The 23,709-nt window shown below is 32.5% G+C and overlaps 1 protein-coding gene across 1 annotated transcript; it reads right to left on the reverse strand.

Moving 5' to 3' along the window:
• Window positions 1–6,168: 6,168 nt before the first annotated feature.
• On the reverse strand, window positions 6,169–23,581 carry LOC112047900 (UDP-sugar transporter UST74c). Its single transcript, XM_052890596.1, has 2 exons — window positions 17,848–23,581; window positions 6,169–14,677 (listed from the first exon to the last, which is right to left on the reverse strand). Exon 1 carries the CDS (start codon window positions 23,349–23,351, stop codon window positions 22,359–22,361), a length of 993 nt encoding a protein of 330 aa, XP_052746556.1. The 5' UTR covers window positions 23,352–23,581; the 3' UTR covers window positions 6,169–14,677; window positions 17,848–22,358.
• Between the last annotated feature and the right edge of the window lie 128 nt (window positions 23,582–23,709).

The raw sequence follows: 23,709 nt of genomic DNA on the forward strand, positions 1-23,709 counted from the left end.
AAGGCAGTTTATTGAAACCATATTGATCTCTACACTATATAATGTTCTGAACATGATTTGAAAGTAAATTAGCTTTTTAATATTTCAAACTCAAAACATAATTCCGACATTATATGTAACCAACTTTATTGTTTGCGATTTTCAGCATATAGGTGTACTATAGAAAACATTTAAATATCTCTCTTCAAAACTTTCTGTCTCAAACTATTGTTTTAGTTCGTACTTGTTCCTTCTGAAAAAGTATACAAGCCTCTATCTTGACAACTTGCCTTTTGTTTTAATGTTGCTCTATAGACATTTTTAGCATCCCCATTAGACGTATTATGTAGAGCTAGGACTAAAGTATATTTGTCCTGTTTGTATTACCACCATGCCACTCTGTAAATCCTTGGTATTTTTACCTCAAGTCACTGTAAATCATGTAAAATAGACTCGTACACACACATGCACACTGCAGTCCTCGGCTGTTAGTGTCGCCTCCGCCTCTGTCACAACTTGAGGCCAGGCTACATTGGTGAATGCTAACCGCATGTATATGCAGTGGCGCGCACAAGTTTTTTAACTAGGGTATGCACTAGTCGTGCAAATTGTATAAAGTGGAAGATTTCATATCTAATACAAACTTGCAATGAATCCTTAGAGTATGCAGTGCATTTATGCATGTATGAAGTGCACGCGACTGTGTATATGGTCTACTATATATGCTATACTATACTATATATGCTCGGGAGTATTTCCCATAACTTCAAGGTATTAACTCCACCACTTATAGGACCCGAAGTGCATAACTAATACTTTATTAAGTAAAAAAAAAATGTATTCATATCATAAGTAATTCAAATAATACCGACTATCCATGTAACACACGTCTTCAGGTAACAAAGCGACAACGTAGCATTTTAAAATATAAATACGCCATTTCTACAAAGATGCGTATTAGGGACACATTTTAAGATATATTTGCTAAAGAAATATTATTTACTCCGAAAATATTCATTTTAGAACACATTTTCCTTAAGCATTTTAAATTAAAACCCTAGAGTTATGATACTCCCGAGCACCCTGTATATTTATTTTGAAACACATCTTAGCATTAATGTACCAGTATGAAAAACATTAAACATGTACCAGACTGAAAAAGCTGAAACCTTTTCTTTATAAAATTCTGACATCTACGAAATACCAAGGGTTACTATAAAATCAAAGATATAATAAAATACGAGTCTTACAGTAACATATTATACAAATAAAGAAACTTAGCGCATCGTACAGCGTTACTCGACTTGCTAGAAAAGTTAGGAAGTTGATAGATTAATTTTAGTTCATTAATTTAGCCATGGATATGGTCACTTAGCATAACGCATGAGCTAAAACTAAAAAAATTACGTCATCGCTTTCTAGTAAAAATTGACTGTGGCATCTTTTGTATGGTTGGTACATGGAGCCGAATTGAAATGAATCTTTAGTTGTGAATACTTTACTTTTGCAATGGGTATTATAATAAAAAATGTACTCCCATAAAATACTTTTAAGCAGTTCACATGTTAATAGTGATCCACTCTGTCATAAAATGTTGTATACGCCTTTCTTTTGGCATGGCTCCTGGGCATTAATATTCAACAAAGTCGAGTGTGATGTTACTGTTCGTCAAACAAACGTGATTCGGCATCATACATAGAAGACGCCATTTTAAGAGCCTGCCGGCTCCCGTTTGTATTTGAAGTTGTGTCTCATCGGCGCATCGCTTTATATGAAGATGTATACCAATGTACTATTTTGTAATAGATAATTTTACTCAAATGTACAAAATACTATTACAAATAGTAGATTGATATATGTTTATATAGGGCGATGAATCGGTTCATCGCCTTATATGAACATATAACGAACACGAATAATATGTGACAAAAGCAGTTTGAATTACAGTAAAAGCTCATTATTCGCGGGGGATACGTTCTCTAAATGTGTCGCGAATACAGAAACCGTGAATATGGAATGATATTTTATATGGGATACGTTCTTGGGTGACAAAATAAAAACAAATATATGTATAAAGAAAAACCAATTAATTGAAGTTATTGATTAACTTTTATCTTCAGTCTTACAATGGTTTGAAGAATTTTATCTTGCTTGACATTTTTTAAAAGCTTCTATTTAGAGTGATTTTAAACAGTGGCATTCTTAAACCATCCATTCGCATAGGTATTTGCAAGTTAAAGTTTAAATTTGCAGATTTTACGTTAGTTTCGTCTGCCAGATCCGCGAATAACGAATTATTTATATTAGCCGCGAATATAGGAATTGGGACGCAATTTTTTAATCTGCGAATAGTGAAAACGTGAATAAAGGAAGCGTGAATAAGGAGCTTCTACTGTATTTAGTTATATCCACCTTTTGCAATATTACATCTTAACATTTGTAACTATAAACATATTACTATTGTTCATCCATAAGATCATCCAATTTGTATTTAAGGTTTATCAAATTGTTTCCTTATTTTTATATCCTTTAGAAATTAATTGCTAACTTTTTGAGAGGGCGTTATTACACTCCGCTTACCTTCCGACCACTTCCAACCATATTGGAAAATGTTTCGTTAACCAAAATAAATAAAAAGAATTTCATGAATCTGCTTATAAATAATAACAACAGAACAGAATTTCCCAAAGTAGAGGAAATTATTGTGACGGTCGAAAATAGACCAATCATTATTTACGAAATACATAAAGCGGTGATGTAACATATTGTGCAGAATGTGTCTTTTAGTAAATGTAATTGACCTGGAAGTATAGTTTTTGATAAATGCTGTACACAAGTAAAAAAAATGCATTGGTAGATCTACCAATCCACAAAAAAGCATAAAACTAAAATTACGTCATCAAAAAAATTCTAAAATGCCGGACCAGAACGCTTTCTGCTTGTTACGCCTCTGCCATGTATTTTAGGCGGCTGAAGCAAATTCGGTTGTTTATTATTCTGAGTATTATTATATTTTATTAATTCACTGTCTTCCATTTATAATTGGTAAATAAATTTTTTAATATTGGATATTTCAATTTTAATTTTCCAGGTTATAATTTGATTTTGTTTTTATATTCCTCGCTGTATAGTGTGTCTATATGTTTAATTGTCATCTATGTCTAGGTCGTTCATGAACGTTTTAGCATATTTCGAATGTATGTACCTTCTTACAAACACACTCGGTCGTATAACACCAATTATCATATCCACTATTCAAAGTAGAGATATTTATATTGATAGTAATGTTAATAGGTCAAAAGTATGTTATTTATGACCTTGATTATTTAAAAATTTAAGAAGATGATAGGTACGATTTTTGATACACTGGACTTAAATATTACCTATTTACTAAATATAATTGTCCAGTATTGTAATTGGTTCGTAGTGTAGATTTAAAATATTTTTTCTTACAATTGAGTACTATTACAAGAATCGAAAAAAAAAAACCATAAAATTATTCTATATGTATAATGTATATATAAGCATTTGTTTGCCTAAAAAATATTTTTATGAAAAATCTACAACGCTAATACGATTTTTGACAGTGTTGCTTATAATTATAGTTTGTGGTTGGTTTATTATACTTTTGTTTATATTAACTTTAGAAATAGATATAGTTACAAATCTGTGCGATTGTTCACTGTGTCTCCGATAATAATTCGTACGTCTAAAGCAATAAATTCGCCTCACTTAGCAGGTTTTAGGACACCTGATTTAATAATAATTATTGTTAGTATAGTATCTTTCCTCATCGTTTTCTATTATATTGGATATTTGACAAAAGTGAAATATTTATTTGTTGTTATATCTAGTAAATATAACAGCGTACGTAATGTTCTACTCGTATTAGGGGATTGTCATTGTGTGACATCATTTATTTCTCCTGTCAATGAGATGGCCGATGAGGAAAGAGCACTTTTTGTATGTGATACTGTAAGCCATACTCGGAACTAAATGGAAGTTTACTGTGTAATATTGCTTGTGCAAGAGTTGTCGTAGAGCTAATGATTATTATCAACATAATATTTTATTAAATTGAATAGTTGAACTGTAGTAACACCAATTATAGCCTAATTACTTGTAATTCATAGTGATCTTAGTTTATTAATAAATTTATTGTAAGATTTTTTTATATATAGAGCTATTGCGGGGGCAATTTATGTCGTCTTTTTTCAAAAAGCATTGTGATAATTCCATTGGAATATACGTAAGTACAATAAAGCAATATTGATTGTAATAAATGTGTGATAAAATAATGCTTTGGGCCAGATAAGCGGCCAATATGCCCCTGCGTAGTTACGGATGGTTAAAGTATAACTTAGGCAGTTTAAATTTTTAAATCGGATTAGATACAATCAATGAAAGTGTAAGCTTGGCTATAATTTATGTAATAAATATTGATACAATTATATTATTTGTTTATTATTTATGAAACCATCCTACTAACTGTTTAATGAAAATCAATGTATTATAAAGAACACAACTGCCTAACGACCTTAGCTAAATACTAAATGTCTGCTAATCGCTAGTTAAATGTGAAAAATATCTTTAACTTTGATTAATAATTGGCCCAAGATCATCATCTGGTTCTAAATTAAATAAAATTTCTCTTTTATTTCTAAGTATCTAAAAATCTGGGCGCTTCGTTTGAGAGCCAAAACAGAAGGTAGACACTGCTCCAAGGTGAGGAATCTAACAATACGAGCTGTCTGAAGTTTTACTGCTTTCTGCATCCGACCTTTTACCAACCAATTAATTAAAAATATATAGTTGACAGTAAGATAAAAGAGAGCTAAAATTTGGTATGAGTACGTGTATAAAGTAGTAAAAAAAAATGAGAAAAAAAATTTGGGGTTCCATCCCCTAGCATGATGGTGAATGTGACAGAAGGCCTCACTCTTCCATAGCCAACATCAGAATGTAGGAATGTCTGTATGCGTGTGTGTCTTTGAGTGTGTGGGTATCGGCGCAACTGTTAGGCACTCAATAATTTGAAGTAGTCTTCAACCCTTTCGTAATTTAAATTCTTAAGCCACGCGGTCGCGGTTCTTTTACTATTAAAACTGAACGTCTGTGGCGCGGGTTTGAGTATTCTTGGTACATACCTATCGCCATTGTGAAGGATTCTCCTCGTCAACCAGGCGTCGACTCTACTACAGCTAGGCGACGCTGCGCTTACAGTGGGCCTAGTGGCAGTTTGATACTGTTACTATCGCGTTAACGTAAACGCGAATTTCTAAGGAATTGGAACAACGCCACAAATGTTTCAATTCCATATAATTTCGCGTTTATGTTAACGCGATAGTAACAGTATAAAAATATTGAAAACTCTCACTAGGCACATAGTTCGCCTTCCGCGGGCGCCGTTACATCCCTTCGTATGGTTCAAAAGCTGGTGGATATTTTAGGGTAAGTATTGAAGTAACTTAAAAGCTTATCCTTTACCCTCACATATGCTATCCTAACACTGAACTGGTAAACTGGTTGGGGAGTATTTAAAATTCTTTTTTGCAAAAAATATTCTACCATTTATTATTTTGTACACTTAATAAAATAAAAAAAATATAGTTGACACGTCAAACTTATATCACCCCCCTTTTTGCGTCGGGGTTTAATAAAAAACAGGTCTGTGAAGGTCGTCTTATATTCAGATCCCCTGCTACTATAGCTTTAATTTTCAAATTCTGTGAAAGGAACTAGCAAGTGATAATTCAAGGTCGTAACTTTAGAGGAAATTGATCATTTATAGGTTTCATAAATAAAAAAAACTTTGATAGATTATCTCCAGGTATAATTTATTTCATTATTCATTAATATGGCTTAGAAAATAGGTACTAAAATATACAACTATAAAAACTTAGATTCCTTAAATTCTTATTACATAACTCAAAGCATAGCGAAGCCTTTAAAATTACATTGTATAAATGGAACAATAACACTTTAATAATGACCTAAGCAAATATAATCATTACATACGTACGCAATATCTAATCTAGTCAAGAGTGCTCATTATAATCTAATATAACAAAAAATATTGCTTTTTATTATGTACTTTTAAATAGCAATGTTCAGAACAGTAAAAAGTGAGGCTTTCATCTCCAAGTTGCGTCTTGGTAATACGAGCATCGTAATTATTATTTATTTGAAATGACATTCTATCTCATGAAGAAGATGTACGATAAGGCGTACTGCTGGCTAATTTACTAATTTGGTCTTTATTAACAACCTATTAAAATAAACATCAAATCAACTGACAAATGTCATTTACCGTTGGTTGTCAGGTATAGAGCGAGATCCTGTAAAATATATAAAATATCAGTAAAACGGCCCGCTTTCAGTTTAGCGAGTATATCCATTCCTTTCTATGTTTAGGACTACCGGTTCTAAAAGATTCATCTTTCAAATCACGTAAGTCTGGCGCGACTAGGATGTTGAATCGGATGACATTTGTAACATAGTCTTATACGTCAAAGTTAGTGAATTAGCCTGCAGCAGTCGATTCGCTAACTTTGACGTATGATAATTGACATATACGGAATTTATCAACTAGACATTGTTATTAATTCTCAAGTCACGTAATTTCGAATTCACTATTTATTTATTTAATGTGATCGAAATTGAGATTAAAGATAAAAAATTACATCCGGTGCCTACTCAAAACCCTTCGTGGATATCATATACTAGGTAGACGACATTGCTCAGCTAACATTGTGTTTTTTGTTAACAATGGGCTTTACGGAATACGAAAAATGTGGTTGTTATTGATTTGATGTTAATTATATTAGGTTACTAATTTTTGTTAAACATTTTAAACAATAATGAATCTTTAGCTGATAAAATAATTATAATCCATTTATTTTAAACATTATAAATACGACTTATTGCTCTCTTAAATGGAATGGACGTAAGTACACACACATTATGATCACATTATTTATTATAATTATTATCACAATTTAGCAATAGATGATCATGTAGGTATCTGATAGTATACCTACCTACATGATTTTAAATAAATGGACTGTAAATAGTACATCAGCTAAAGATTTATTATTAAAAAAAATTAAATTGCAATAGCGTCACACAAACTTGCTTGTCTACAGGTAGACCTTAGCACTGCAATTGCGATACACAGCCTTAATCATATAATAGATAGAATATCCAAAAGTCTCTACTTAAAAACATATTTTCGTAGCCACTCAGCCACAGGAACTAAAGAAACAAGACAACTAGCCACGGACAATTATGGCGACCACCACCTCCTATAGACTGAGAGTAAATGAACAATTTATTTTTATTTCGTGCTCAATTTGCCACGTCTGTCACCCGACACTGGCATGGAATTAGCCGCACAGACTTATATATTTTTTGTAGCACTTACGTCCTTTGCTGCTCTGGAAGCAGCAAAGGACGTATTATTCGCAGAAGCGCTGGTGGCACGCTTTGCACCCTACTAATTTAATGTGAAGGGTGAAACACGGTTGCTACCTAGTCATATAAAAACGGCAGAACCTATTTACATGAATATATGTATAGTAATAAAATAACTTATGCAGCAAAAGAAAGTCGTAATGGTAGTAGTGGAAATTGAAATAATAGAGGTATTATATTTTTATAAATCTACCTCTAAAGATATGAATTTCTAGCAGTAGGTTTTTTGCAGTCAAACAAATTTAGTCTTAAACTTAGTCCCGTGGCTTTATAAATGTCACAACTCTTTTTTTAGTTTTATATTGTGATGTGTACAGTGATTTCATAGTTATAGATACAGAACATAGAAAACGTTAAAGATAACGCTTTAGCTATAGACACAAGATGTAGATGAAAGCTTCAGCAGTTTACAATACAACAAGCCAGCGTATATATTAATATTGCTGCAATCTTAAAATCTATTAGGGTAAATAACTTCTTTTATCTCCTATACTATTGCTAGAGTAAATATTATCACTAATAGTCTACTAGCGTCACAATCAACTTTATCATCGATATCACCAAATTATTTACAGCAAATGGAATAGTGCTTCGAAGAAAATCCCTTGCATGTATTTTAGTAAAAACTTTAACACTGGAATAATTTAATACCCGGGAAATAAAATAGAATAATCTTGGTCTAGGATTCTATATAAGAAACTTATACCCTCTGATGAGTCAATAAATTTCTTATATGTGATTTTCAATTATCTGAAGACTTGAAAGCTGTTTAACGAAATTGCTGTGGTGAGTAATGTTGTGCAAAGCGCAGATCACTTCGACTATGCCAATTCTACACTAAACATTGGAAAATTACCTAATAAAACCTGATTGACCAATAGTTGTGACCATTCCTATGAATCCAACGAGCCGCGCCTATTTCAAACGCACAGACGATTTGCGAGGTCGATTCGCCTCTGCACATCACGGACCTTTGCTCATGGAGGTATTTTTAAAGTAAATACTGAGGCATTCAATTAGTGATTGGATTCGGTGCCGTTTTGGACGAAAGGTTTAACAAATTATAATGTTCGATAGACAATAGAAATACGTACGTACTTGCTTATTCAATAGGCAAAGATTACAAATATTTTCAAAAAAAGAAGTCTTTCATAAAAATGGGACTGTGAAGGCTATTTTTGATAAAAACATTTTCGTTTGCTATATGGACATTTCAATAGAGAAAATGTCATTTATGAAGAACATACTGAAGTTGGTCATCCATTCGTCTTTATATGGTTACTGTTAATCGTTAAAAACAGATATCGCTTTGAATATGCAAAAATAAACACACAGATGACTGGTCATAACATAAAACTGTATACTATTGTAACTTTGTCAAATACATGGAATAACTAAGTTCATCTAGCAAAAATTTTCCAAGATTTCCTTTGGTTCTTTTACTCCACATGCTGTCCCAGAAAAATAAAACACAGAAAGTTCATAAAGGTATTCATGCACAGACTTCAAGTGCCAGCCGAAAAAAAGACAAGAAATGGGTTGGTGAAGTGGGAGCGGTACGGCCACGGTAATATGCATATTAAAGCCATCAGACGTCTTCTGTAAGTATATATACGTGTATGTACAATGTACATATAAGCAAAACAGTACAATGTAGGACAGGTATATGACGGCGCATGCGTGGACTGTACTAGTACGAGTAAATGAATGCATGTTACTTATTTAGCAAGACTTTAGGCGCTAACTTTGAAGCCTATAATAATAAAAAACCAGATACCTCTTTCAGCAAAACATGTTCGCAAAAATGAATGATATAGTTCGATATTTTCATATTTCATATTATTTCTCAAAGCCTTTGTACTGTTGTAGAGTTACACAAAAACTTAAGAATAATAAGTAATAAAACCAAACTGAAACTAAAATAAAAACTGACCAAGCGCGTGTCGGGCTACGCGCGGTCTAGGGTTCCGTAGATTATTCCGTATTGCGTGTAGGGAAGAAACCCCAAAAATTATTTTTTTCAATATTCTATTTACTATTTTATAGACGTAATTAATGTACATACCCGTAACAAATTTCAGCTTTCTAGTTTTAACAGACTCTGAGTAATCTTACTGACAACTTTATCTTTTTAATTAACAACGGAATCAGTATGCAATTTTCGAGTTCCAATTATGCTTAAAAAAATTAGATCTTAAAAGCTTATTAATATTTTACAAACGGATCCTTAAATAGAAATATTTTGGTAAATGTCCTTTCCTATCTTTTAAAGACCTATCCAATTATACCCTATACTATAAGATAAACGAGTAAAATAAAATTCATCCCCACTTTACATGTAGAGGAAAAAAATATTTTTCAAGATTTTATTGTACGACTTTATTCACATTTTTTTAATGTACACTACCTATCCGGACGCCCGCATCTCTGTCCGCGTTGAAATCGATGAAAGCTTCACCGCCTTCTATTTATATTTACGCATGTTTTATATATGTATGTATTAGTCCATTAATAATAACTTAACAAAACTTATAACTCAAAACAAGAATATTTAAAAAAGAATTGAACCCCTTTTTAATTATGAATTTTAATCCTTTTAGATATTTGAAAAATCTTGTTGATTTTTTTTTAATTTGAAAGAAAACTAAAAAAACATTATTTTTAGTATTCTTCTCATAATGACATTTCATGTCATTCAAGATTTTTCAAATATTTATCCCTAAATATACCAATTTTTACAAATGTAACTTTAAAAATTTAGGACTTTCCACAAAAACTTCAGATTTAATTTTGCAAGAAAAAGTATCCCTTAAGGTTTATTGTATTATAGTCTCAAATCGTTTTATTTTTGTATTTCATTCAGTAGTTTCAGTGTGATACACGGACAGACAGACAAATAATAATATTTTGACTTCATTATCGATTATATAATGCCTAATAATATTATGCCTTTGAAAATTTCAAAAAATATTTAATGTACAGAATTTGAGCAGTTTCAGTTTTATTATAAGTGTAGATATTCATGCTAATTTACAGCTTTCTAGTAGTAATAGTCTCTGCGCTAAACCGCGGATGGACGGACGGACGTACAGACAGACGGACACAAACTAAAAACTTGTGGACTACGGAACCCTAAAACTGCATCAATTACATTCGTAATTCAATTCTGATAGTGATGGTACTTTTTGAGAAGATTTGTAGAATTTTAATAAATAATAAAATGTAATGTACGCGCCTACGATTTTTATAAATAGGCCTCTTAATTCAACAGACAGTGCCAAAAATATAAATAAAAGGCGGCTTTTAATATTGAAGCGACGAGTGGCGTAGACTTATGTAACGCCTACATGTTTCCTCCATGGAAAAAAGTATAGCATAATTTACACACAGGCATCGCTTCTTTGTCACTCGCCTTTTCTGTACAAACCGCTCCTACGACAGGCTACTACTACGTACTCATATTCGCACAACATCATATGTATGTATCATGTTATAGAGCCTATATACTACATAAATAAGATATAAAAACGTCATTAGAAGCGTAACATCTATATACACAAGAATTTCTACTTAAAATTAGTTTAATATAATTTTGGAGTTCCGTAATAGTTATTAAGGCATCAATGTTACACAAATACGAACAAACCCAATCTTTTAACCATTTCACCGTTGGTACCTACACTTTTTATAAAGTCTCTTTTTTTGAATGATCGAGTGTACAGAATCAGGCTTTTATTTGCAGAAGCTCAATAAGATAGTAAATAATCGATTTATTTTTCTTCGTTATGCTGAATTCTAAGACCAATTCCATTCTATTTCATTTCAGACTGCGTTGGCAATGATCAAAACCTCAGACTAATTACATAAGGACTAGTATCGCACCCAAATTCACGAATAAAATTGTCTGTCATTTTTCGAGGAAAATGAGCTTAGATTAGGATCTTATACTAAACTAGAAGTTGTTGACCGTTTTTACACACAAAGCTATTTTTACGGAGGTTTTTAACCGACGAACACGATTACAGCAGTTTTTATAATCGCATTAGATCGTTGATCATATACTTGGACAGAAAAGTAATGACTAGTGAGGTAGGTCCTTATGTATTTAGTCTGAGACCAAAACGTACGAGTACTACTTTCTAATAAGTTCTCTCTATGTACGTTTCACTCAAAAATCGAAGTATTCTCAGGACACGTTGAATCTAGAATGTTTGATTAAAAAGTCAATGACAATTCTTTCAGAGGTCACAATTGAATATTGCAGAGTCAACATACTCTTCTGATGCGCCGATGTAAATGTCGTTTAAGATAAAAGCCGCGTCTTAAAGAAATTTAATCTTCTTTAAGTTATCCAAATTGTAAGAATCATCAAAACAGTAATATAGACCTTGGTTGAATTTCACGTTCTTTAAGTGGCATATGGAAAAATATGACGCAAACTAATTCACCGAGAGAGTGGTAAAAGTTCGGAATCTAGAAAGGATGTCCTTTTTTCGACAACGGTTTTTGCAGTTACGAAAAATATGAGCATGATATCGTTTGATTTGTAGAACACTGAGATGACAGTAAAAGTTCCGCGTGTTAAAATTGCATATGCAATTTCATTTTCAAATGCAAAACGCAAAATGAAACAAGCACTTACTTACTAAGTATAAAACAATGATCAGAGCCCGACTTATAACATCAGGAGTTGCGTATATAACTGAGGGATATCGAACTTTTCATCAGAGGAACATAACTGATTTTGATACTACGTGTACAATATACATTTTATTTTATATATCATTTAGTAATCAAAAACTTTAGGTTTATTTACCTGTAAACTTTACAGAAGTGACGCAAATGCTATGTTAAGATTGTTATAATGCAACTACAATACTTTGTTGAAGGAGGTTGAAGGTATGGATAATGTGGTGACATCATTTCTATTTACGCGAAAGTTAATACTGAATTGAATAATTTATCCACTTAATAGTAAGTAGGTAGATATCTCAGTATGTACGATTAACTAACTACTTAAGAATATTGTATTTCGTTTACAAGTCACAATATATTATTTCAATAGCATACCTTAAACAATTACACCTACACACGTTTAGTATAATCCTAATTTTTTAAATTATGTATTGCTTGTTTAACTGTGTAATCTTATACTATTTAATGATAAATAATGAACATTGCAATATATTCATACTTAATATATATATATATTTGAATTTTATATTGTGCGCAAATATCTCTAAAAATTTCTTACAGATAACTATTAAATATATAGTATAAAAATTCTGGTTTTATAAATCTCACTAATTGATTGCGAAAATGCCAAAATTACTTATTCATATAGATTATCCAGTCCTTGGCATGCAGTGCAAAATTTTAAGGCATATATTATATCCAAAATGATATTATTCTTAGTGATTGAAGGATAGCGCACGAGTGCGGAAGTCCTTGTATCATCTATTTTTATACGATGCAGCGCATGCCACTGAATGTTCTAATACATCTTATGTACAGTATACAAAGTGTAACCTGGTTAATTAGGATTTTAAGGACCTCGAACGTTTATTGCTTGAGAAGGCTTTTCATTTACTTAGTTTAAATAATCAGGATTAAACAATTTCTCCCAGTAACAGAAGTTAATCTAGAAAAATCCATATTTATAGAAAATATGTTCCTTCAAATGTATTTCAAAACTGAAATTGTATTTCATTGCAAAAGTATTGGGATCTTTTGGTCCTAAAATGTTTGCATTGAAATACGTACTTACAGATAATATATTAGTAGAAGATCCGAATTACAAACGAACTGCACCTATCTCTTTAATGAAAGAAAAATTTATATCAAAATTGGGATGTTAAAAATATGTTGCTAGTAGGTCGGCTAAAAATCTCCTGGCCAAATTATCATTAATGATAATTAATAATAGGTAATAATACTTTGGGCGGGAGGTAATAATACTTTGGGCGGAGAAACAACCTACTCGCAATAAATTTAAAATTAAACCCATTTCATTCATTAAAAAATGGATGAAATTCGTTTCTAATAGGGATCTTAGACTGTATCTGTAAGGTTTTCACGTATTCAAGACCCACTTTTAGCAAATTTCAGATGTGTGTATAGTTATTACATAGTATAAAAAATATATAATCGCAAGAATATACGAGTATAAGTCCTCATTCGCACGAGAGTTAAAAAGCAATACGTTAAAACCCAGTTGGCGCGTTTTTTACGTTCTCAATTTAATTCATGGTCTATTCCCAATGGCCAAAATTGAAAATACAAAACTGCTCGATAAAAAACGTTGTTTTAAAAACATATACTTGTGAATGCATTTGTTGCTTTTTTAACGTCCGTTAAAAAAACTCCTGGGAATGAGGGCTAAGTAATTAATTTAGTTTACAAATTATATTGTAACAGAAAAAACAATTTTACTAATTCCAATAAACTACAACACATATAGTTCTATGAAAATAATAAAATGAGGTGCAAGTATTTTAATATAATAAAAGTGTATTTATTTTGAATAGTAGATTACCTATCCGTAAATTTTAAGGAACTACTTATTTAATACTAAAGTAGGTACTTATTTAATATTCAAGTATCTATGTAGTAGCTGAATGGTTCAAAATAGTGAAATTTGCTTAATGACTACAAAAACTAAAACTACCTTTATATATCATTAGTATCTCTCACAATACTTCGCAAAAATCCAATCACCCATAGTTTCTCCCATTAAATTCATTTAAAAACTAAACAGTTACCTATTTTTTTAACAATACAAATTCATGAATGCTACTAATTTGTATAATGTAACTAGCTGATCCTGGGTTATTTTTTGTCATATAAATTATCAAAAGAAACAGGCCAATGTGCGTCTTACTGTTCACTACAACACACAAACGGACCAAAATGTTGTACAGTACGCGGCCTATACATTGACCTATGAGCCGAAACACATTTTCAGATGTTAGCGACGTACGGACGAGTAATAGCAACACCTTGACGACATTACACAACGTACGAAATATTCAATTACTTAATGTATAAAATTTTAATAAAAAAAATTCAACCGACTTCCAACTCGAAAATTAACCAAACTAAAAAGCAAGAAATAACTTCTTACCTATGTGCTACCTTCTGATCAGTTTTAAGGCGTGGCCAAGCCAGTGATGTTTTAATTCAAGCCGTTCAAATTCTAAAATTTCTGTGGTTCTTTCAGAAACGGCTTTAATTAAAACATTACACTGGATTGGCACCGCCTTCAAACTGATCAGAAGGTAGCACATAGGTAAGAAGTTATTTCTTGCTTTTTAGTTTGGTTAATTTTCGATTTGGAAGTCGGTTGAATTTTTTTTATTAAAATTTTTATTTTTTTATTTTTAGTGTTAGCATACCTTTAGAGTGTAAACAAAATATCCAGAATATCCAGAAAAACGTAAAAGGTATCATAACTAGTGAGAAATGGTCTTAACCCCTATGCAGGTTAGGTCACAATCCTTATGGGTGGAAAGTTCTCATCAATATAAAATTAATCAAGTCCAAACACAAGGTATAGTATGCGCGTTATCATCTGAGTCGTCCGGTCATAAAAGTCAAAAAAGATAGGAATGTGCAGCGCGCCTACCTGCGCACCCTAATTATCGATAAACGGCTACCTGCGCACGTGCTAATGATGAGTCAATAATGATTTGGACGATTCTGATTGGTCGGTTTCTAATGTAATTGCATTGCGTATTTTTTTTGCTATAAATGTGTTTACTGCAATTAAATAAATACATTCATGTGTTACTCGTTGCGCACTATGGATACTTTATTTTCTAACGTTGATCTGAAGAAATTACATGGCGATATTAGCCCTCAAGCTCGAACACTGATTCACAACGTATTCCTGTTTCTCAATGAATTGAAAAGTGATCCGAATAAAGTGGCTTCTCTAAATTTCAACAAACCACGTGAAATGGCCGCATTTGTTTGTGGTGTGAGCAGAGCGACAGTGGACCGAATCAAGACGGAAGTATCACAATCAGGCAGTACCTGTATACCAAGAACAAATTTTAAGAAACCACAAACCGTCACTAATATTGACGATTTTGATAAAAGTGTGTTGAAGCGAACTGTAGCTTCATTTTATGAGAATGGAGAGTATCCATCCGTGGCGAAAATTTTAGAAAAATTCCGTGAACAATTACCCGATTTTAAATGCGGCAACACTTCAATGAGAATACTACTGAAGGAGGTTGGGTTCCAGTATAAGAAAAATAGCGAAGGACGTAAATATTTAATGGAAAGAACTGATATTGTTTGTGCTAGAATGGACTTTTTAAGGAAATTGGATTTACTTAGAAGAACTAACGATCAGCGACCACGTTTCTATCTAGACGAAACATGGATTAATCAAAACCATGCAAGAAAGAGGATGTGGCTTGGAAGCAACGATGAAGGAGGTTTCAAGAATCAGCCTGTGGGAAAAGGCCAAAGATTAATAGTTTGCCATGCGGGTTCTGCAAGGACTGGCTTCGTTCCAGATGCGAAGCTAATATTTAAAGCGGTGAAATCAAAGGATGCTGATTACCACACAGAAATGGATGGCGAAACATATATGGCATGGTTTTCCGAATTCCTGAATCTACTTGAAGAGCCCTCAGTTATAATTGTCGATAACGCAAGCTATCATTCGATACAGTTGGAAAAGATACCCACAAGAAACACGAGGAAAGCTGAAATTCAAGAATGGTTGACAAAGAAAAAGATTCCATATTCCAGCAACGAAATTATTGAAGAATTAATAAGAAAAGTAAAAGCCAGTAACCCGCAGAAGGTCTACGCTTTAGACCATCTGGCAAATGAACGAGGTCATGAAGTAATAAGGCTCCCTCCATATCACTGTCAATATAACCCAATAGAATTAATTTGGGCACAAGTAAAGGGAGAAGTTGCGAAGAATAATAATACCTTCAAGATAGCAGATGTCGAAAATCACCTCCACCGAGCCATAGAAAATGTCACACGAGAAGACTGGGCCAAATGTGTTAGGCATGCCGAAGAACTTCAAAACAAAGATTTACAAAAAGCTCTAATTAGAGATCACGCGCCGCTTATAATAAATTTGGCAGAAGACGAAGATTCTGATGATGAAGACTCAGATGAAGATTAATTTTATTTAGTTAATAATTATATAATATGAAATATGTATTATATTAAATCAAATATTGTTAATTTTTTTAATTTTGTGAACAAGATACGATAATAAACTTTACTTATCGATAATATGTCTTTCATTGTTACACCCTTCACTAGACGGCTCCATAAGACCCATAAGTGCAAGCGAGATAGATATAGAGAAATGATTTATGGCCCTAAGACTCAGTTGTTAACGCGCGTACTATAGTTACTGTGAACCGTCGAGGAGTTCCCTTAACTCTCCTTCATCTTCATCTCCAAACCCCTAATACAGTCACAACCTTTCCAGGTGAAAAGTTCTCATCAATACAAAATTATCAAGTCAAAACACAAGATAGCTACAGTGAACCGTCGAGGAGTTCCCTTAACTGTCCTTTGTCCTCTTCACCAGACCCCTAATACAGTCACAACCTATCCAGGTGGAAAGTTCTCATCAATACAAATGTATCAAGTCCAAACACAAGGTACCTACTGTGAACCGTCGAGGAGTTCCCTTGACTGTCGTTCGTCTCCATCACCAGACCCTTAATACAGTCACAAACCATCTAGATGGCAAGTTCTCATCAATACAAATTAATCAAGCCCAAACAAAAGGTAACTGATGTAAATCGTTGTCGAGTTCCATCGTCTGTGTTTCGGCTCCATCATCAGACCAACTCGAGACCCTCATAAAATTGTAGGGGTTTAAGATACCTTATGGAAACACTATCAAACGCACTAGCCGTCTCTACGATTTTTGAAAGTTCCCCTCAATTTCTCCAGGATGCCATCATCAGACCCTGACATGAAAAAAATGGGACCACCCTGGAATCAAACCCTTCAAAACAAAAAAAGAATTTTTAAAATCGGTCGATAAATGACGGAATTATCGCTGGACATACATAAAAAAAAAAAACACACATACAGCCGAACGTAGAACCTCCTCCTTTTTGGAAGTCGGTTAAAAATGTACCAAAATGTTAAACGCATGATCCTTGGTTGCCTACTAAGGAGCAATACAATTAATGTGATGGTGTGCTAACTTGTGCCCTATGTAGTCGCACTTTTAAGACCAAAATAGGGTACATTAATCACTGGAAAGCACACCAGAGAACTATTCAACCGAGTTCCTTACCCAGACTTGAGGAGTCAGAAGCGTCGCTGTAGCCAAAATCGGCTTTGAGGCGTCATCATCATCACTAAGGAGAAATCATTTGCGTATGTACAATTATAAACCAAAATATTTTGGTTTATAATTGTAAATACGCAAATGTTTTTTTTGCCATTTTGGTACAACTTACTTGCCGAGGTCAATACCTACTTCGTAATAAAGGTATTACGATAATTTATTTGTGCTTTTAGTCTTTAGTCTTAGACTCACTAAATAGAATAACGAGGAAGGAGAAAGTAGGAGCTGTGAATTGTTTTTACCAGACTTCACAGCGAATCTGAAGCTATATAATTTTCTGTTGAATTAATTAAAAGTTTATAAATTAATTAATTTCTTGATTTTGAAATTAAGAACTAAAATATATAATTATGAACTAAAACATCAACCATTTTAATGTAAGATAACACAGTTAAGATGCGTTTTAAAGTAGCGTTTTCTAATAATTCATTTATTTTTTTTATTAATTTATAATATTCGTAGTTATGCTATACACATAACTATGCAGTGTAAACAGGTGTTAGGAGAATGGATTTTTGCAAAGTATAGACGCATAGTACAGTACACATACAAATTAAAGTAAGTTTCACATTTCAATAAATAATGATTTCATGATAAGGCATTAATTATATAGGAAATAAAGTATATACTTATATTAAAGGCATGTACATTCATGCTTACTCTTAGAAAATGTTACGTAAAAGTAGTAACACAGCCAATTACATTTTTTTTTGATTATTTACTAAAATTATGCCAGTAAAAATTACATTCCTTTATAAATTTCAATATATTATGTTGAACACTGTGAAATAACATTGTATAATTGTCATTTGACACATTAACGAATAACAATATCCAATGAACTTCATTGTAAAAAATTATAATATATAGTAATTAATATTATCTAATAGCTCATCGTAATAAATTTGAATTTTAATATTGCTTTTAATATTTTATACGTGAATATTCTCACTAAGACGTTTTTAGGACTTAAAATTAATGAATTATTAAGTCCATTATGTCATATCACATCAAGTGCATTTTAAATCATTCCTATGATCTAAAGTTTGGCTTGTAAGACCTCTTATCGAACTTGAGAATTTACTATAATAGTCAAACTAAGCGCAGCAGAGATTCGGCCAAATATGTAACGAGGAACATTATACATAGGTACATGTATAATTCACACACAGTTCTTAAAGAATAAATATGTAAAGGCTATCGTTATAAGGCTCGCTAAAAGCAACACTGTTACTTGAGGTAGACTCGTATTTAGAGACGCGAAACATTAATTTGCTATATTTCTTATACACTACGAGTATAGTAAGCTCACTATGAACTGTCTCTTCGAGCCATAAATTTAATTAGAGATAAAGATATGCTGAACCGTTATCGGTAAACGGTTACCTTCACACGCGGAGTTACAAAATATGTATTATAAAAAATACCGGGACCTAATTTTAACTGCGGAAATTGTTTAACGAATGACCCATAAATGATATTGGGTCCCAAATTCCGAACGACGTAAATACATAATGGAAATAACCAATATTGTTTGTTTTAAATTGGGTTATTAAAGGAACCAAAAAAGGAAAATAAATTCTGTAAAAATATTTAACTATCAAAACTTTCTTTTCTCGTTCAACTTTATGAACAAGATACGATCATTTACGTTACTTATCGTTTCATTTCTTTTATTGTTACGCCTTTTACCAAGGGGCTATGAGTCCATTCATAATGAGCTTACTATAGTATTGTGGTGTACATGTTTTCACGAGGTACATCAATTCCATATTGGCGTTTATTACCCAGAAATAATAATCATCGTCGTATCTCATACTAATATTATAAAGAGGAAAGATTTGTTTGTTTGTATGTATTGAATAGGCTCCGAAACTACTGAACCGATTTGAGGTAGGGTACAGGGTAGGGTATGGGGTAGGGTAGAGTATTGTAGGTGTAGTTGACAGGGTCCACTAGTTATATATAATGTATATTTAGTCTAGTTAGCTTGTTTAACCATGAATCAAGAGGCCAAAAGCTTGATGTCAGTCCAAGGAAAGTATTGGGATGTTTTTCGTAACTTTTAGAAACAGCCTGTATTTTAAAAGTCATTCTTTCATACCTCGTGTGTAATCGGGACTGCGATTGTTCTGTTTGGTGGTGTCTGTTTACCTGCTATTCCATCAAACTATGTTAGAGAAAATTATAAAGAACTTGTCTTAGTGCACAAACTTAAAATTGAAATATCTGGTACTTAGATTCAATGTGAGACTTCTTTGGCTGATATAATAATAGGACTGTTTAATGATCCCATAATTTTTTAAAACTATGTATATATAAGTATATATACACAATATATTAATGTGATACGGCAAATTAAAGATAATAAGTCATATTATATTATGATTGCCTGTCTAATTTACAATAATGCTATTATTGTGTTACTATTATAACTTTATCTATTTTAAGAATGTTTATATCACAAAAAACCATTACATATTTATCAACAATAAAAGTTGTACATTACAACTTCGACATCGACAGTACAAGGCGTCGATAATGGTTAAAAATTTACGAGTGTCACCTACGAAGGTGAAATAAATCGTCCTTGTTCCAAATCAGTCTTTATGGTTTTATCTATGGGAGACACGGTTGTGCAGCTTTAACCCATAATGCAGCTCTAAGCAATGTTAAACTTTAAATTTCAATTATAGATTTAACGTGTTTTTTAAGCCATGGAAATGTAACACCACCAACTTCCTATCTCAGGATCATCTCATCATCAGAAATTTCAATAAAGCCACAAATTACTTATATTTTATCACACCCTGGACGCAAACCTAGGACTACATGATACACAGTTAAAGAACTAGTTACTAGACCAAACATGCAGTTGTTTTTAAGATTTTTAATACTGCCTAAGTCCTATTCGTAACATGCGCCACAGCTCACTACATACCAATGTCGTCAAAATGACAAATAGTCGACCAATAGCACCAACCGGAAATATTGCTCTCTCTCTTTCGTATGGATAGGATGAAAGAGAGAACGGTATTTCCGGTTCGGCCACTATTGGTCTACTATGGTTTTTTTCTCTTCATGAGATATGTTCACATATTGTAGGCCTAATGTTGTAAGTAATAGTTGGAGGTTAAAGTTTGACATGTCTGTGTGCGTCTATGTGTTTGTGTGCAGCATTGTAGCTTCTGAACAAACTGTCTAATTATGAAGCGTGTTTTTTTTTGTTTGAAGGCTGTAATTGATGAGATGATTCTTAGATTATCTCTTATTATATTAGATGGAGATTATTACTGTCTAATATGACAAAGACACTCATCTGACGTCAACCTAAGGATCAGCATTTTAAAAGCATTTATTTATACCAGGTAGAATTAGAACTTTATATTTTTAATATGTATTTAAAGATGTCATTACTTTACTTTTGCTTGTAAGTAAATATTTCAACCTAATTAAATAATTTAGAAATTTGTACTTTATCATTTCTGGGTAAAAACTTACAGTCAATTTGTGATGATTGTACTTTGTATATATATATGTACAAATATCATCAAATTTAACCGTATATTATGTATACAGTGTGCTCAGGAGTAATTGCCATAACTTTAGGGTTACATTTTTTAAGATAAAATTATTAAACAGGAATATTAACATATATTATTTTTTTTATAAAAAATATTTCTTTTGTAAATAGATCTTAAATTGTTTCTTATATCGCATTCTTATATTATGACCTAGCCAAACTTATTCACTGGTAAATATCATGAAGTAGCTTGATGACTACCAGTTGCAGTATCTCTTCAATATCAACAGTCTTACCGCTATGATCACTTTGTATGAGAACAAAAAAAGGTTTTTTCAGTTAAAAAAAAAATAGTTATGCAGTTTGGCTCCTATATGTGGACTTGTCAACATTTTGAAGTTATGGGAAATACTCCACAATACCCTGTATAGAAACAGTGTACACAATACACATTATTTTCAATTACGCCAAATATTTCAAGATCCCAAGTATAGCAAGTTATAATCATTACAATATAACCAAATACATCACAAATTTGTTTATATTTTTAAGTAAATAATTATTAATAAAAATAATGCATCATTTCAATTAAGTGTTATCTTATATCATAGTGAACACCTTGTTAATTCTAAATTAATATTTTATGTACTTTTTAAATTTTCAAGTGTAAATTTTTTTTTAAATTCAATTTTTTTATGTATTGCATTGTTCAAATAGTAACTCATTTAATATATCGGTGCATATTTATTTTTATATGTACTACTTAACATATTTAATTAAATCTAAACTCTCTCAAACCTTACATATTAGTGCAAAATGTGTAAGAATTTTGTATAAATAATAATTTAACATGAACAAACATGTTTAATACAATAATGAGTACAAATAAAATAAATGTGATGTTTTTTCAATTGAGCTATCACATTACTTAAAGTAATATGGTGATATAGGCAATATTATAATCAATTTCTTTGGCATCAACCTCTACGCAATACAGCAAGTATATGAGCTTGGTTGGAATCTCTTCATCAATTGCTATACAGTATCAACTTTACTGTTTGCTTCATTTAGCATCATGTATGAGACTGGTTTACGTTTAAATGTCACATAGGTGTAACCCAAGCTCGCTAGTACACTGATATTCAAACCAACAAAATTGAGCCATGAATACACATAGTCCCCACCAATAATCATACCCAAATAAGTAACAAAGATATTTTTAAGACAACCTATGATAGTGGTTGTTAAAGCACTGTTGTGTTGTGTACATAACATGACACTGTAGGATAACACAAAACCCATGACACATGACATCAAGAACTGAATAAGGAATAGCATGTCAGACCAGTGAGGGTAGGCAGCGGAGCGTTCCAGATCACCTGTACACCAAGCAATAACACCAGCTGGAACTATCATAAATAATGCATTGTAATACATCAGCCCATACTTGCCAAGTTCCTTGGAATCCAATTTCTTTTTCATGTATACTCCATTGGCCGCAGTGAAACCATCATTTAATAGTACCAGTGTGTAGCCTGACCATGAAAATGTGACATCATCAGCGGCTGCCAGTAAAGCACCTCCCACCATTGCCAGAACACTGACCTGAACAGGCCAAGACGCTTTGACTCCAAGCACGAACCTTTCACCAATCATAGTCATAAGTATGCTGAAGCGTCGCAGTGCAGTGAACATCGGAAGGCTGAGTTCTTTAGTACCACCAAGGCCTGTAGCCATGTTTCCCATGTAAATCAATGGTAGTGGCCAAATACGGCGTGCAACACCACTGTCCAGTGTCGGAAACTTCACCAATTTTAAAGAACGTCCACACCAAAGCACCGTAATAGTGGCTATCATTTGTCCTAAGCCTAAAACTTGATAGGATGGAAACGCGTAAGAAGTTAGTACGGTTTTATTCACTACCGTTATCATGAACGAAGCGAACGCGTAGAATGCTGCACTCAGGATCTTCTTCACCATTAATACTCTGTCAGCTTCGGCCTCTTCTTGTGAAATGTGTCCCGACATGGTGAATTTGTTTTAAATAAATAATCAGTTTGAGTGTAACTCACATGATCGGTTCCAGCGACACTGAATGCCACAAATGTTTGTTGCTTGACACGTTTTGCTTAAGTGCGGTCGTTTTTATCACGAACGATGTGTTTTCATGGTCAGGTCTTTAGTTAAACATATTAAACAAAATCTAAAAAAACAACCTTGAATAATCGGTCTACACGAAGGCATACATCATTGACAATGACAACCCACTGACAGTGACACTGACAATTGACATTTAATCACGTAAAACAGTTTGACATGCGTCAAGATTAAGTTGAAGAGTGTTGCTAGCTTGAAATAATGGATCAAAATTGTTTATACCATGATG

This window comes from Bicyclus anynana, chromosome Z (genome assembly GCF_947172395.1).
Source record: "Bicyclus anynana chromosome Z, ilBicAnyn1.1, whole genome shotgun sequence".
Classification (NCBI taxonomy): domain Eukaryota; kingdom Metazoa; phylum Arthropoda; class Insecta; order Lepidoptera; family Nymphalidae; genus Bicyclus; species Bicyclus anynana.

What these genes read in the sequence shown, in the direction of transcription:
- LOC112047900 (XM_052890596.1), bottom strand. Translation starts at nt 23,351, where the DNA reads ATGTCGGGACACATTTCACAAGAAGAGGCCGAAGCTGACAGAGTATTA.